Here is a 13,210-nt window from a genome sequence, read left to right on the forward strand (position 1 = left end):
GGTGCTAGTGGTGGCTGGCCACCAATGCCTGAAACCCACAAAGGTAGACAAGGCCTAAGACAAAGCAAATGCCTGTTCCTCTTAGGTAACCTTGACTTTAACTCAGATACCGTTAGCACCAAAGTTGAAATAGCAATGTCCTTGCACAACAAAACTGGTTGAAAATTTTTCAATATTTTGGATACTACATGTTCCCAATATCTTATCTGGGTGGTACTTATTTGTGTGGCACTTTTTTATTCTATATATTTCTTCAAGTCTACAGGTGATGGACATAAAAAAAATCCATTTTCAGAGGTGCTGAGACTCTGCACTTGGCATTAGTGTCAGCTGGAGCCTGAGTGCACAAGGCTGCCTGAAATCCGGCCCCCCCGGGGGGAGGCCTAGCACAGGGCTATTGCCTGCCGTGAGTGCAGGGGACAGGACTAGATGCTCGACTGCGGTCCCTGCCACTCCTGCACTTCTATGATACTTCCCCTGGCCATTTGCCAGGATCAGTGGCTCTGGGATTTTGCCCATCATTTCCCAGGGCTATTGCAGCCCAAGAGAGGCAGAAGGCTGGTTTGTAAAGGTGTGGCAGGCGTTGGGGGAGGGGAGCAGAGGGGACCTGAACTCGGGGCTGGGGGAGGTGGGGGGGAGGGAAGTGTATGGAAAAGCAAGTTGCAGCTAGAGATGACGCGGGGGGGGGGCGAAGTAACGGAGGGGGGGGGCGAAGTAACACACACAATCCCCCTCTGCCCTCGTCCTCTCCTCCTCCCCGTCCCCCCAGGCAGCAGGGAACGGAGCCAGTGCCCAGAAAACAAAGGGGGCTGGGCGGGGGGGCGGCGCAGGTTGCAAGCGGGCCCTGGCGGCAGCGAGCGCTACCTGCCAGGCACAGGCGGAGCGCGGGGCTGCGCGGCGAGCCCGGGGAGGGCGCCCGCCCGCCGGAGTGAGTCACACACACACACGCGGCGCTGAGGGGAGGGAGGCGAGGGGAGCGCGGCGGCGGCGAGCAGAGAAGCGGAGCAGCCCGTGGGCGGCTGGCGGCGGCGGCGGCGGCGGCTGCAGGGGGGGCCCGCGGCTGGCTGGCTGCGTGTTGCCCCGGGCAGCCCCGGCCCCCGGAGGCGCAGGGGCGGGCTCGGTGCGGGGGCGATGCCCCGGGCGCGCTCCGCTGGTGCAGCTCAGCCGCGCTGACGCGTCTCCTCCTCACCATGGACAGCTTCGACTTCGCCCTGCTCCAGGAATGGGACCTGGACTCCCTCTGGTGAGTGCTGCCGGGCCGGGCCCCCTCCCGCCGCGCCGCGCCGCACCGCACCTGAGCCGGGGGGCGCGTCCCTGCCTGCTGGGCTGGGTCCCGGCGGCGGGGGAATGTGGCGCTTCAGCTGGGGGTCCGCGGAGGACGGACTTCCCCTGCCCCCTAGCCGCAAGCACCCCGGGCTCCAGCCCCGCTCCCCGGCTCGCGGCGTGTGCCTGCCCCCCTCCCCCCGGCTGCCTGGTCCCCTTCATGGACCCCCAGCCCGCCGTCCCTCTGCTCCCATGCTCCTTGTCCTCCCACTGCACCCCTAGTCCCTCCCTGCCTCTCACTGCACCCCGTTCCTGCTTTCTTCTGCACCCCTATGTCCCTCCCTGCCTCCCACTGCACCCCGCTCCTGCCTCCTCTGCACCCCTAGTCCCTCCTCTGCACCCCTAGTCCCTCCCTGCCTCCCACTGCACCCCGCTCCTGCCTCCTCTGCACCCCTAGTCCCTCCTCTGCACCCCTAGTCCCTCCCTGCCTCCCACTGCACCCTGCTCCTGCCTCCTCTGCACCCCTAGTCCCTCCTCTGCACCCCTAGTCCCTCCCTGCCTCCCACTGCACCCCGCTCCTGCCTCCTCTGCACCCCTACGTCCCTCCTCTGCACCCCTAGTTCCTCCCTGCCTCCCACTGCACCCTGCTCCTGCCTCCTCTGCACCCCTACGTCCCTCCCACTGCACCCCGCTCCTGCCTCCTCTGCACCCCTGTGCCCGCTCCTACCTCCCATTGCATCCCTACACCCTCCCTACCTCTTACTGCATCCCCCTCCTGCCTTCCACTGCACCCCTATGTCCCTTCCTGCCTCCCACTGCTCCCCGCTCCTGCCTCCTCTGCACCTCTCTCTTCCTCCCAGTCCGATTGCGCCCCGCTCACGCCCCCCCCCCCCCGACTGTGCCCTACAGGACATGCCCTTGGACTCCTCGTCGCACCCTTCTGCGCCCCAAGCCAGCCCTTGTGAGTGGCCGGCGCTTTGGAGCGGGGAGGAAGGTCTAGTGTCTGCCAGGTTGAACGGGCTGCGCGCAGGGAACCCATTCCTAGAAATGCCATTGTCGACTCTCCCTGGGCATAGCCTCCCCCTAGCCCAGCCCAGGGGCTGGTATTTCGGTCGCTGTTGCTGGAGGCGCAGCACATGGGCACCCTCGCCGGAGGGCTTTGCCACCCTTGCTCCCAACCAAGCAAACTGGGTAACAGCAGCGGCGGGGAGGAGAAAGTGCCAGTCCACCCAGAGCAGGCTGGGGCTTTTTGCTTGTCAATCGCAGGTACTTTGTGGTACTGGTGTGTGCGGCTCCACGGTGTGTCACTGTTGTTTGTAACCCCCATAGATTAACCCCTTTGTGCACGAAAAAGCGATGGGTGAAATGGAATTGTACTCAAGCTCCCCATGTCCCGAAGTGCGTGTATTGTACGAAATCTTTATCTGGAGCAGTTTAATTCCAGCGGCAGGTGCCTTTGAATAACCCCCCCCTGCTTCCTCCGCCCGTTCTACCTCCCCCGCCCCACCTATCCAAGTGGTATAATTATTTCAGCGCCAGTGTATTCTTATTACTACAGGAACTTGTGTTATGTTAATCATTTTAGGTGAGCATTTGCTGGAAGACGGACAGTAACTGCAGTTTATGTCCTATTAGCTCGAATGGTATATTTGGGAGTTGAGATTATTTTTGCCTTAAGTCAGTTAAAAGTGTTGCATTTCTTTAACATTTTATGTGATCTGTATCAGTAGAGGATCCATTCAGCAACTACAGCTTATCTTTTCCATGACAGGCTTAACAAAATAAGCTGGACAAGCAAATCCATTAGTCAGCTTCCTCTTACAAAAGATCTCCGGATTTATGCAATGCATAATGCTGGCTCTTATAAATGCATACATTGATGACATGCAATATAATAAACTTTTATATTGCTATGGGAATTTTAAAGATCAAATATAATAGAACAATTTGTTACTATTCTATACAGGTTGTTAATTACAGCTTTGCTGCCTGGAATACTAGTTAAGGTTGTGTCTGAATTTCAGTAATAAATACCAATTTTCAGTTTATATCCAAACCATAACACTTATCTCTGGATCGATTTTAAATTTTCAGCCCACAAAATGCTTATAAAATTAAATTCCACAAACTTTCTATTTAACAAGTGGGGGGGGGGAGAGGAAATAGTACGTTGGTCTGCTTTGGGAACCCCCCCCCCTCATTTTTTTTAATGGGAATGTGGTGGCCATTAGTCCAGTTTGTAGCTTAGCTCTTATATTTAATATTTAAAAAATGGAAAAAGTTGAAACTATAATGTTGGAAGCCCAGCTAGTACTATGTCCAGCAATCACTGCTTTTCCTAACCTTTTTAGCATGCTTTGAGTGTTATTGAGTCACTCTGAACATAGTATGAGAGGTTCTACTGATTTAATTGATAATATTGATTCAAGGGACATTTCTAGAATCCCAGATAACACACTTCTTAAAAAGTCTATGCATTTATGTAACAAGTATTTTTTTAAAAAATAGTCTTAAGTATGTATTTACCAAGTACACCACAAATGTTTCAAATGAAACGTAGACAGTTGGGTAATAGTGAGCCTGATCCTGCATTCCTTGCTCACCTAAACCTTCCCCTGAAGTCGTTGCAGGGTTGGATGCACAAAAAATTAAACATCAAGCCATCTAAAAGTGAATCACATACATTTAATCATAACTTCTCTACAGAACAAGAGTTTCATAAGTGTTATCATTTTCTGCTTGCATTTTTTCAGGAAGAAAGTGTAGCTGTGTTCTGCTGAATGGCTTGGTGAATCTGAGGTTGTTTGCTGGAAGTTTATCACAAAGCAGCTGTTTTACCAAATGTTTCAGAATAAAAAACTCAGAATAATCAAGTTAGAGTCATAGCAGAAGTACTGATGTCACATACTGTAAGCTTATAGCATGAATATTAGTAAAATGACAGCTTTACCACTGGGTGACCCAGCAACAACAGGCACAGGGCCCTGGGCTTGTTTATGATTGTGGGCAATGTGTGCATGTCATGCAGTCTTTCCTCTATACTGCCAGGTTCTTTCTTGTGAACAGACCGGTTATTGAAATTTACAAAGAATCCTACCTTGTAGGACATACTCACTAACCAAAATAAACCTTGTAGATCTAACTTTAGACCTAAAAGACTTGACAGCATCCTTCTAAAGGAGCACAGTTATCATCAAAAAGAAAAAAAGATTTTGTACCACAGAGGTGGAAAATACTTTCATGGTAAAGGGCAACACTTAGAGGATTTAATTTTCCATGCAGCAAGTATAAATATTATCCCTCATTTTTTTGAAGGTAGTCATATTGACAATTTGTGTACTTAACTGATGACAGAAAAGCTGTGTTTTGCAGTACTTGATGACTGTTTTGCTTAAAAGTGAAATCAATAAATATTAACACGCTTCTCTAAAGTTTTCTTTTTTGAATTTTTGTTATTGGAAAATCGAAATGGTTTTAAAAGGATGTCCATATCAACAGTAGCATGATACTCAGTTCTCATTGAGGACAGTGTAAATATTGCATTGAATGCATCAGTTTTGTTGAATTTGCCCTCCAATTAATACCCATTACATTTTTACTCTGCTGTTCATGCTGTAGCATACAAAATGTAATATAATATTTGTATCCTATACATGGTCCAGAAACCATCATAAGAGAGGATATTCATTAGTATATTGTAAACTGCAGAAGGTTATATAAGTTGATTTTTATATTGAATTGTAGTTTCTGTCAAGTTGCATCCACACCAATGGCATCTCCCACCCCTCCGCCCCCAGTAACATGTTTCAAATGACAAAAGCTGAGTGAGACTCAAATAGAAAATCCAGCAGAACCACACACATTTGTGGCATAAACAAAACATGATCATGTGTTTTGTATAACACTTTTGTTGGCACTTTTTGGGGAGATCTGCATAATTCACTCATGCCTCCATTACTGGTGAGTAATGCAATTATCCCAACTTCACAGCAATAACAACTTCGTACCACAACACCACCTCATATATTTTCTTTCTGTATCAATTCATTTGTATATAATATCTAGTTTATTTGTACAAATGCAAGGAGCCAAATTTTCCACTGCCTAGCAACTTGTATGTTCTTTTAAACAGTGCAAAATGGTCTTAGTCTGATTTGGTAGTGTTTTACATCTGTTTTGGTCTAGTTAAAACAAATTACACAAGGTGCAGGGTAGTAGAGAATCAGGTCAAATGCGTTAAATGGAAGTGCCAGGCATGGTTTTATAGTTAAAAAATAAAAATAAAAATAAAAATCGTGCAGCTGTTCTGTGTTGTATTGGTCAAACTTAGGCCCATATTCAGCAAGGTACTTAAGCATGTGCCCAACTTTAAACATGTGAGGAATCCTTTTGAAAGCAATTTTGTAAAGGAACTACTCGTGCTTAAAGTAAGGCACATAATTAAGTACATTGCTGAATCTGGGTAAATATTTACAAAATTTGTAAGGGTTAAATCAGTTAAATAAAATTATCAGGCTTACTAATGCATTTACTCACCATGTTATAGCATACAAAAAGTAAATTGTACACATATTTAAGCATGAGGCATGTTAGTCCTGAATAAAATGGTGGTGGTTTAGGCACAAGTAGCAAAGTGCATAATCAATGAATATGTTGCTGATCTGATGCTTTTGGATATTTTGAATTATCATCAGTTTTGTAGAGGTGGCCTAGTATTGTAAATAAATACACATGTAACTGTGTAGTTTCCAAGTAGAGGTCAATGTCAAATGCCACAGTGTGAGGTGGCCCACTGTTTTATACAGACTATGTATTGAATTACTAGCTCATTTGCTATCTTTGGGTCTGTTCCTGCTCCATTTGAAGTCAATGAGAGTTTTGTTTGGAAGCTGCTCTTAACAAAAAGTGGGTAGACATCCAGCAGTCTTGTAAAAGAACCTTTTGTAACTTTTTGATCCCAGGCTCGTCCAGTTTTTAGTCACTAAGTTTTATATTTGTGCAAGTTGAGATCATTTTCATTTTGTACAGACTGTTCACTAGAGAAGACTCTGGAAAGCTAATTTTACAAATTGTTACCTAGACACCATAAAGTATTAAAATGTTTATTTTCAGTTAATATTGGACTGATTTTTTTCTTTGTGGCCACTAACCCATGGATATCTTTCCTTCTTTAGGACAGGAACCATAGTTTATCATTACAGATACACTAATACATTCACAAGAATAATAATACTTAGTTTTATTTAAGTGTTAAGTTTCTCATCTTAATCTTGATCTCTGTGAACATCTGGTGTATCTTGGGGTCACATTAGACTGAACACTGACATACAAAGAATACACGAAGAAGCTGAAAAAGAAAGTGAGCTCCAGGAACTATATACGCCAGAAACTGTCCAATACAAAATGGGGAGCTGATTGTAAAACACTGAGCAACCAGTCTCACCTCGTGTTACTCATTTGCGGAGTACTGTGTCCCCGTATGGTCATGTGGAAGAAAAACACAGTCTTCACTCTTAGGTTGTTTGCAACAAGTCAGAGACAGTTTATTCTCAAGCAATTGCAAGGGGGAGAGTGTGCACGGACAGGGGATTCCCCCTTCCTAGGCAGGTCTCCGCCACATAAACAGTTAGGGCAAGCATTTATACCTTTTGTTGCATACAGTAATGATCAACAGCTGCGTCTTGTTTATACATATTCCTTCTTGATATCTTACTTTTCTCAGCAGTTCCTGCTACAGTCTGCATTCCATTCTTATCTAACACAAAGTCAAAACAGGTTTCAGAGGAACAGCCGTGTTAGTCTGTATTCGCAAAAAGAAAAGGAGTACTTGTGGCACCTTAGAGACTAACCAATTTATTTGAGCATGAGCTTTCGTGAGCTACAGCTCTCTTACAGTTTTCCTACTCGCTTCCCACTTGCCCAGGCCCTGCCTTAAAGTCTCGCGTTATTAGAGTTAGCCTGACTCTTGCTCTATTCCTAAGAAAACTAAGATGTCTGCATTCAACTTCCCTTTATCCCTTTTTCCACTTCCAAAGTCATGCTCAAGCAATGTGTACAAAATTGATACTTATTCATGCCTGTAGGGTCATAAGAGGGGCTTTGAAACTGACTCCTATGGTGTCGCTGTACTGCGTCATGGGGACTGCACCACCATCAGTGGGGCAGAATGCTTTCAGTAGAATGGAGAGACAAAAACAGATGCATGATCCAAGATACCCGCTGCATGGACACATCCTCCACCCAAAAAGCTGAAGTTCAGAAATAGTTTTGCCTCTGAAATCCCTTACTCTGTCACCTTCCACTGTGGTATTTTGAGGTAACAAAATGGTGGGAAATGCTGATGATCCTGGAGAACATGGTTCTGTCAGGACAACTTCCTCTAGTCATTGACCTCAAATGGAAATAGTGGTGTACTCTAAATTGAGCAAGATTTGGGGTGCTAAAGACTGGTGACAATATGATCAAATGGAAACCAAGGAACATGGAGAGTCTAGACAAACGCTTAATGCAATGTCCCTGTCAACACTCTGTACTGTTCGAGATAGATGACAGCACCATGGTATTAGCTGCGGTTTTGGAGCAACAGGCTCTGATGATCTTAATCTTCGAGGTCCTACAGAACTGTGTTCCAGTGTGTCTTGGACTGTCTCTTATTCCTTTCCCTTCATCCCCTGCCGCTTTCTACCAGCAATGCCATGCTTGATGCCCTTCTTATTTTTCTCTTGGTTCCATCTTTGTGCCTCTTTCCATTCTGCTCGCTTCCCAATCCTGATTAACAAAGCCACCACCTTCTCCTCATTAAAACCCCATCTAAAAATTCAATCCTTCTGGGTTGATTGTAAGTGTGAGTAGACAATAACAATGATGATAGTCATAAGTTATTCCTGTCTATGGATTTCACAGTGTATTCTTTCTTCTGTCTGTCTTTTAGACTGTAAGCTCTATGGATCGGGAATTGCCTTATTTGTTCTTTTACAGCACTGGTCAAATTGTATTTGCTACATATAATACAGACAATAAGAAGGTAGAGCTTTTCATGTTCAAAATGCTGTATCAACTAAATAATAATGCCTTAAAAGTATGTCCATGCGAGTACTTATTTGCTAGATGTACGGCGTCAGTTTCTCAGCTGGTTTAAATCAGCATAGCTCCATTGACTTCGATGCATTATGACAATTTACACAAGCAGAGGATCTGGCTTATTTTCTCTAATTTGTGTGTCAGGAAATTAAAATCTGTAAGGAATAATATATTTTCCATCCCCAAAATGTTTTTTAGTCTGAAGAATATTTGGGGAAGACAGTGGTACAGTGTGTTTTCCCTCTGCTCCCCCACTGTAGACAAGTTGATGGTCCAAGACCAGCAGTTTGATATATAATGATAAAAACTCTTCAGGCCTTCCTGCTAGCCGTCAAACCTCTGGATTTATGTAACTGTGGATATGTTTTCTTTGAGGACTCTGAGGATGATAGGCAGAAAGCTCAATAGACTATGGAGAAAGAACTGAGGGGAGGGTGTGCTAAGTTGCCAGGCTCACTCAATAAATTATGATCATTCTGAGGAAAGTATCAAATCTGGAAAAACTTGTAGAAGAGGAGAATGGGCCATTAAAGAGAAAAACAGACAGAAAGGAAGCTTACACCACCATATCCATATACTTCTTATCATCCATAAGAAATGTAAGAAATGACATTATAATCAATGCCATGGGATTTTCATATGGGAAAGCGAATGTTTCATTTTAAAGCATTTAAAATCTGGAAAAGTTAATATCATAAATTATTTTGTTGTATTATTTTTCTGGTTAGAAAACATTATCTCTGATCACTTTCAGTGTACTGCAAAATATGAACAAAGAGAGTGATAACTATTTACCATATGTGCTTCAATATAGCTAAACACCACATCATAACTTCATTAACATTATGGCTAATAAAAATAGTAACAACAGGAATGAAGAAAATCTGATTTCTACAAAGAGTAGAAAAACTTGGGTTTTCTTGGTATTTGAACTTGGTTTTGAACCAAGGGGTTTGAACTTGGTATTGAAAGTACAGGGAAGAATACTATACATCCCTGAGGGCTGTAATACTTTGGTCTAACTCTGATTGGTGGGGTTGGTGTAAAGGTGGCTGGGTGGTGTTTCGAGGCCTGTGATGTACAAGAGGTCAGACTAGATCAGTAGTGGGTGGCCTGTGGGCCGCACACGGCCCGTCAGGGTAATCCACTGGTGGGCCGTGAGAAAGTTTGTTTACATTGACTGTCTGCAGGCATGGCTGCCCGTAGCTCCCAGTGGCCGTGGTTCACTGTTCCTGGCCAATGGGAGCTGCGGGAAGTGATGGCCAGAATGTCCCTGTGGACCACAGCTCCCATTGGCCGGGAACGGCAAACCGCAGTCACTGGGAGCTGCGGGCGGCCATGCCTGCAGATGGTCAATGTAAACAAACTGATTATCCTGATGGGCTGCAGGTTGCCCACCACTGGACTAGATGATCAGGTGGTCCCACCTGGCCTTGAACTCTCTATGATAAGTGTAATTCTTTGGGGGTATATCTACACACAACTCTGATTTCAAAGAGGAAACTTGTGCTTTCAAAATTTCAAGATTATAGAACATAGGAGTTTCGTATGAGGCTGAACTGGATTATTTAGTCTGCAGAAGAGAAGAGTGAGGGGGGATTTGATAGCTGCTTTCAACTACCTGAAAGGGGGGTTCCAAAGAGGATGGATCTAGACTGTTCTCAGTGGTACCAAATGACAGAACAAGGAGTAATGGTCTCAAGTTGCAGTGGGGGAGGTTTAGGTTGGATATTAGGAAAAACTTTTTCACTAGGAGGGTGGTGAAGCACTGGAATGGGTTACCTAGGGGGTGGTGGAATATCCTTCGTTAAAGGGTTTTAAGGTCAGGCTTGACAAAGCCCTGGCTGGGATGATTTAGTTGGGGATTGGTCCTGATTTGAGCACGGGTTGCACTAGATGACCTCCTGAGGTCCCTTCCAACCCTGAAATTCTGTGATAACCCTGTGATTCCATGGTTCCTCTATCTTAAGGACCACTTAACTACATGGCATGATTCTTCCCCCACTCCTTACTCCCCAGTGGAAAATTTAAACTTTTTGGTGAAAAATTGAAAGCTGAAAAATGTCAACAGAAAACGTTCACTTTTAAACAGAAAATCTCTATGCCACCATAGTGCCTCCTGGTAGTTGTTGTATGGGTGCCTCATGTCTCCATTCTTCTCTGTGGGCAGGGATTCCTAGCTGGACTAAATTTCCCAGGATGCACCACAGTCTACCCTTTACAAATCCATTGTAGTGCATCATGAGAATCCCTAGCCCTTGTGTATTCATGGAAGGTGTAGTCTGGTTGGGGAACAAAGAAGAACAGGGGCATGAGACATCCAAACTGCAGCTCCCATGAGGCACTGTGGCAGCCTATCTGAACAGAAAATTTTTGCTAAAAATATTTTGGGATTTGGCTTTTCAACAAAAAGTTGAAAGCCGAAAGTCCATGTATAAAATCGTTTTTACAAACATTTTGTTTTGTCAAATACCCAATTTTCTGTTGAAACATAAGTTTCAGTCAGTCCTGTTTGGAACACTGTTTTCGTATTGTTACAAAGAGGGCTAAGAATCCAATCTTCTCTCGATTGAAGTCAATGGAAGAACACCTATTGATATTAATGGTGCAGAATCAGGTGCTACGAAAAGACAGACTGACATTTCTAGCTTAATAGTTGTTTGATGATCCACACATTTTCTTAAAAAATTGGAGAGTTCATGTTTATCTACACATAAGATTTTATTTTAGGAAGAGATGCATTATGGTTACTAGTATTAAATGAGCATGGTGATAATTATTATGCTAGGTAAAATATTTTATACGTGTTTTCAAAGAGAAAAATGCAGGATACGTTTGTTTCTTAAGTTTCTTACTTGCCCCCTTTATAACTCATCTTTCCAGATAATGGCAGTGAAAAAGTAATACTTGCTAGCAAGAAAAGTTGATTGCATTTTATTTTCTTAGGAAAATTGTAAACTACACACATGATACCAAAGGGCTAGAAACTCATACATAGTTGTATCTTGAGAAATAGGACTGTAGGAATGCAATTTAAAGTTATCCTAGGAGATCCTTTATATTTTTTCTATTTTCTTAATAAATTAGTCTCCAGGTGACAAAAGTCAGGAAGAATTTACAACTACAGTATGAGGGATGAGGCACCTTTGCTGAGAAGGTTTAAAAAAAAAAAAAATAAATAACAGCAAGCACCAAAGGAGGCTGAGCTTCCCCAAAACAGTAAATGCTTTTAAAAATTAAAAACAAGGTTGGATCTGGGAAAGCCACTAAACCTTTTTAATAAACAAATCCTCTTTTATTATGGCATCCACCAGGTCCTGGTCAACAAAACTGTCCCTAGTGGTTGACAGGGAAACTAATGGATAAAATTAGATTCAGCCTAAACTGGCTAAATCAATACTGGCTGTGCTTGGTAAGGAGAGGATAAGGGTGATGTCTTCTGACACTGAGTTTCAGTTTTGATCACTTTCAGCTGTGACCTACCATTTTGGATCCATACTATTAATGGCTAATTAAATCTACCAGGGAGAAACTGGTGGACATGACAGGCAATGCATTGCCTGTATAATAATTTCTATCACTTGGTATTTAAATCATCTGTTGTATGTGTACTGGATATACTACTGATGAATAGATAAGGGAGAACAAAGTGCTAGCATTTCTTAAAATTGCATTTGCTAAACTTCAGATCAAGAAGTCATCTCAGCAATCTTAATTTCATCAGCTATTGCCCTGTTTCTCTCCTTTCGTTCTTGGGAGAGGTTATGGAGAAGGTTTTGGTGAAAAAGCCACCTGGATTTGACAAATTTCCTGCGCCCTTTTAATGTAGATTTAGATGTGGCTAGGGTACTTTGGTTTGATTAGACAGTGGCCATCTCCTGGTCATGAAAAAAGACCATGCTGATGTTGGATCATACTAAAGAAGTTCTGTATTAAAATCACAAATGAGTTTGATTCCCCATAGTTTAAATTCCAGGGTATTACTAATTAAGAGGTCTCTTGGTTTTTGGTACTGTTTCTCTCCCTCTGTGTGTGAAACTTGCAAGCTGCTAATTGTGTTAGTACATTCTAAGAGTCTGTTCTCAAAGCAATTCTTCGTTACAACAACTACTCACACAGAGAAAGACTCAAAGCAATACTCTGTAACAACAGAAACAGCACCAGAGACTCCCCGCCCTTTTGTTGTATTCATCTCGCTTTGTTAACAATTGTGATTAAAATAGAGATAGAGGATGTCTGTGGATGGATGCTTGGTGTGGATAATAACTGAATGTTCAGGGAGGTGCCAGCCTAAGAATGCAGTGTCCATCAGCTGAAGAAGGCGTCAAGTGGAAATAACCAGAGGACCCCCAGAGGGCAGACTGGAATCCACCCAACAGCCTCAAGAATGGGAGAACCAACGAACAAGATAACATCTGACAGCACGGAGCCGTCAGGAATGTGACATCTGCTGATTGATTCAGCAACAGCATGATGAAGCAATTCCCATAGACTGGCATAGGAAGAAATTCCTATAAAAATGGACTCTAGAAAGTGAGAACTTTGGGGTCTGATTCTGCAAACCAACTTCCAGGAGCATCTGACAAGGCCCTGCTCCCTCCTCATGTCCAGGCCACCTGGCCAGTGGCTTGGCATGAGCAGCTCTAAGGCTGGTAACTATGATAACAACCTTGCAGAACCTCTCTGTGTGTGTGTGTGTATGAATGAATGTGTGAATAAATATGAACTTGAATGGAATGTTATAGCTATAACTAACTGCTTACTATGATTCTTTCTGTATTCACAATAAATGTGGCATTTTGCCTTTTCCCCTTTAATAAGATCCTGCTGGTTTTTATTTTATTGGTATAACACTTAGTTTCTGAAC

The 13,210-nt window shown here is 43.9% G+C and overlaps 1 protein-coding gene across 3 annotated transcripts in view; it reads left to right on the plus strand.

Annotated features, from left to right (window-relative positions):
• The first annotated feature begins 1,070 nt into the window (after positions 1-1,070).
• The window catches only part of AFF3 (ALF transcription elongation factor 3), a 488,013-nt gene continuing 475,873 nt past the window's right edge, over positions 1,071-13,210 (plus strand). For all 3 annotated transcript variants that reach the window (XM_048857937.2, XM_048857946.2, XM_048857957.2), the window contains exon 1: positions 1,071-1,243. In XM_048857937.2, the coding sequence (XP_048713894.2) occupies positions 1,191-1,243 (53 nt within the window). In that variant the 5' untranslated portion in view covers positions 1,071-1,190. The remainder of the gene's footprint in view (positions 1,244-13,210) is intronic.

This window comes from Caretta caretta, chromosome 1 (genome assembly GCF_965140235.1).
Source record: "Caretta caretta isolate rCarCar2 chromosome 1, rCarCar1.hap1, whole genome shotgun sequence".
Lineage (NCBI taxonomy): Eukaryota > Metazoa > Chordata > Testudines > Cheloniidae > Caretta > Caretta caretta.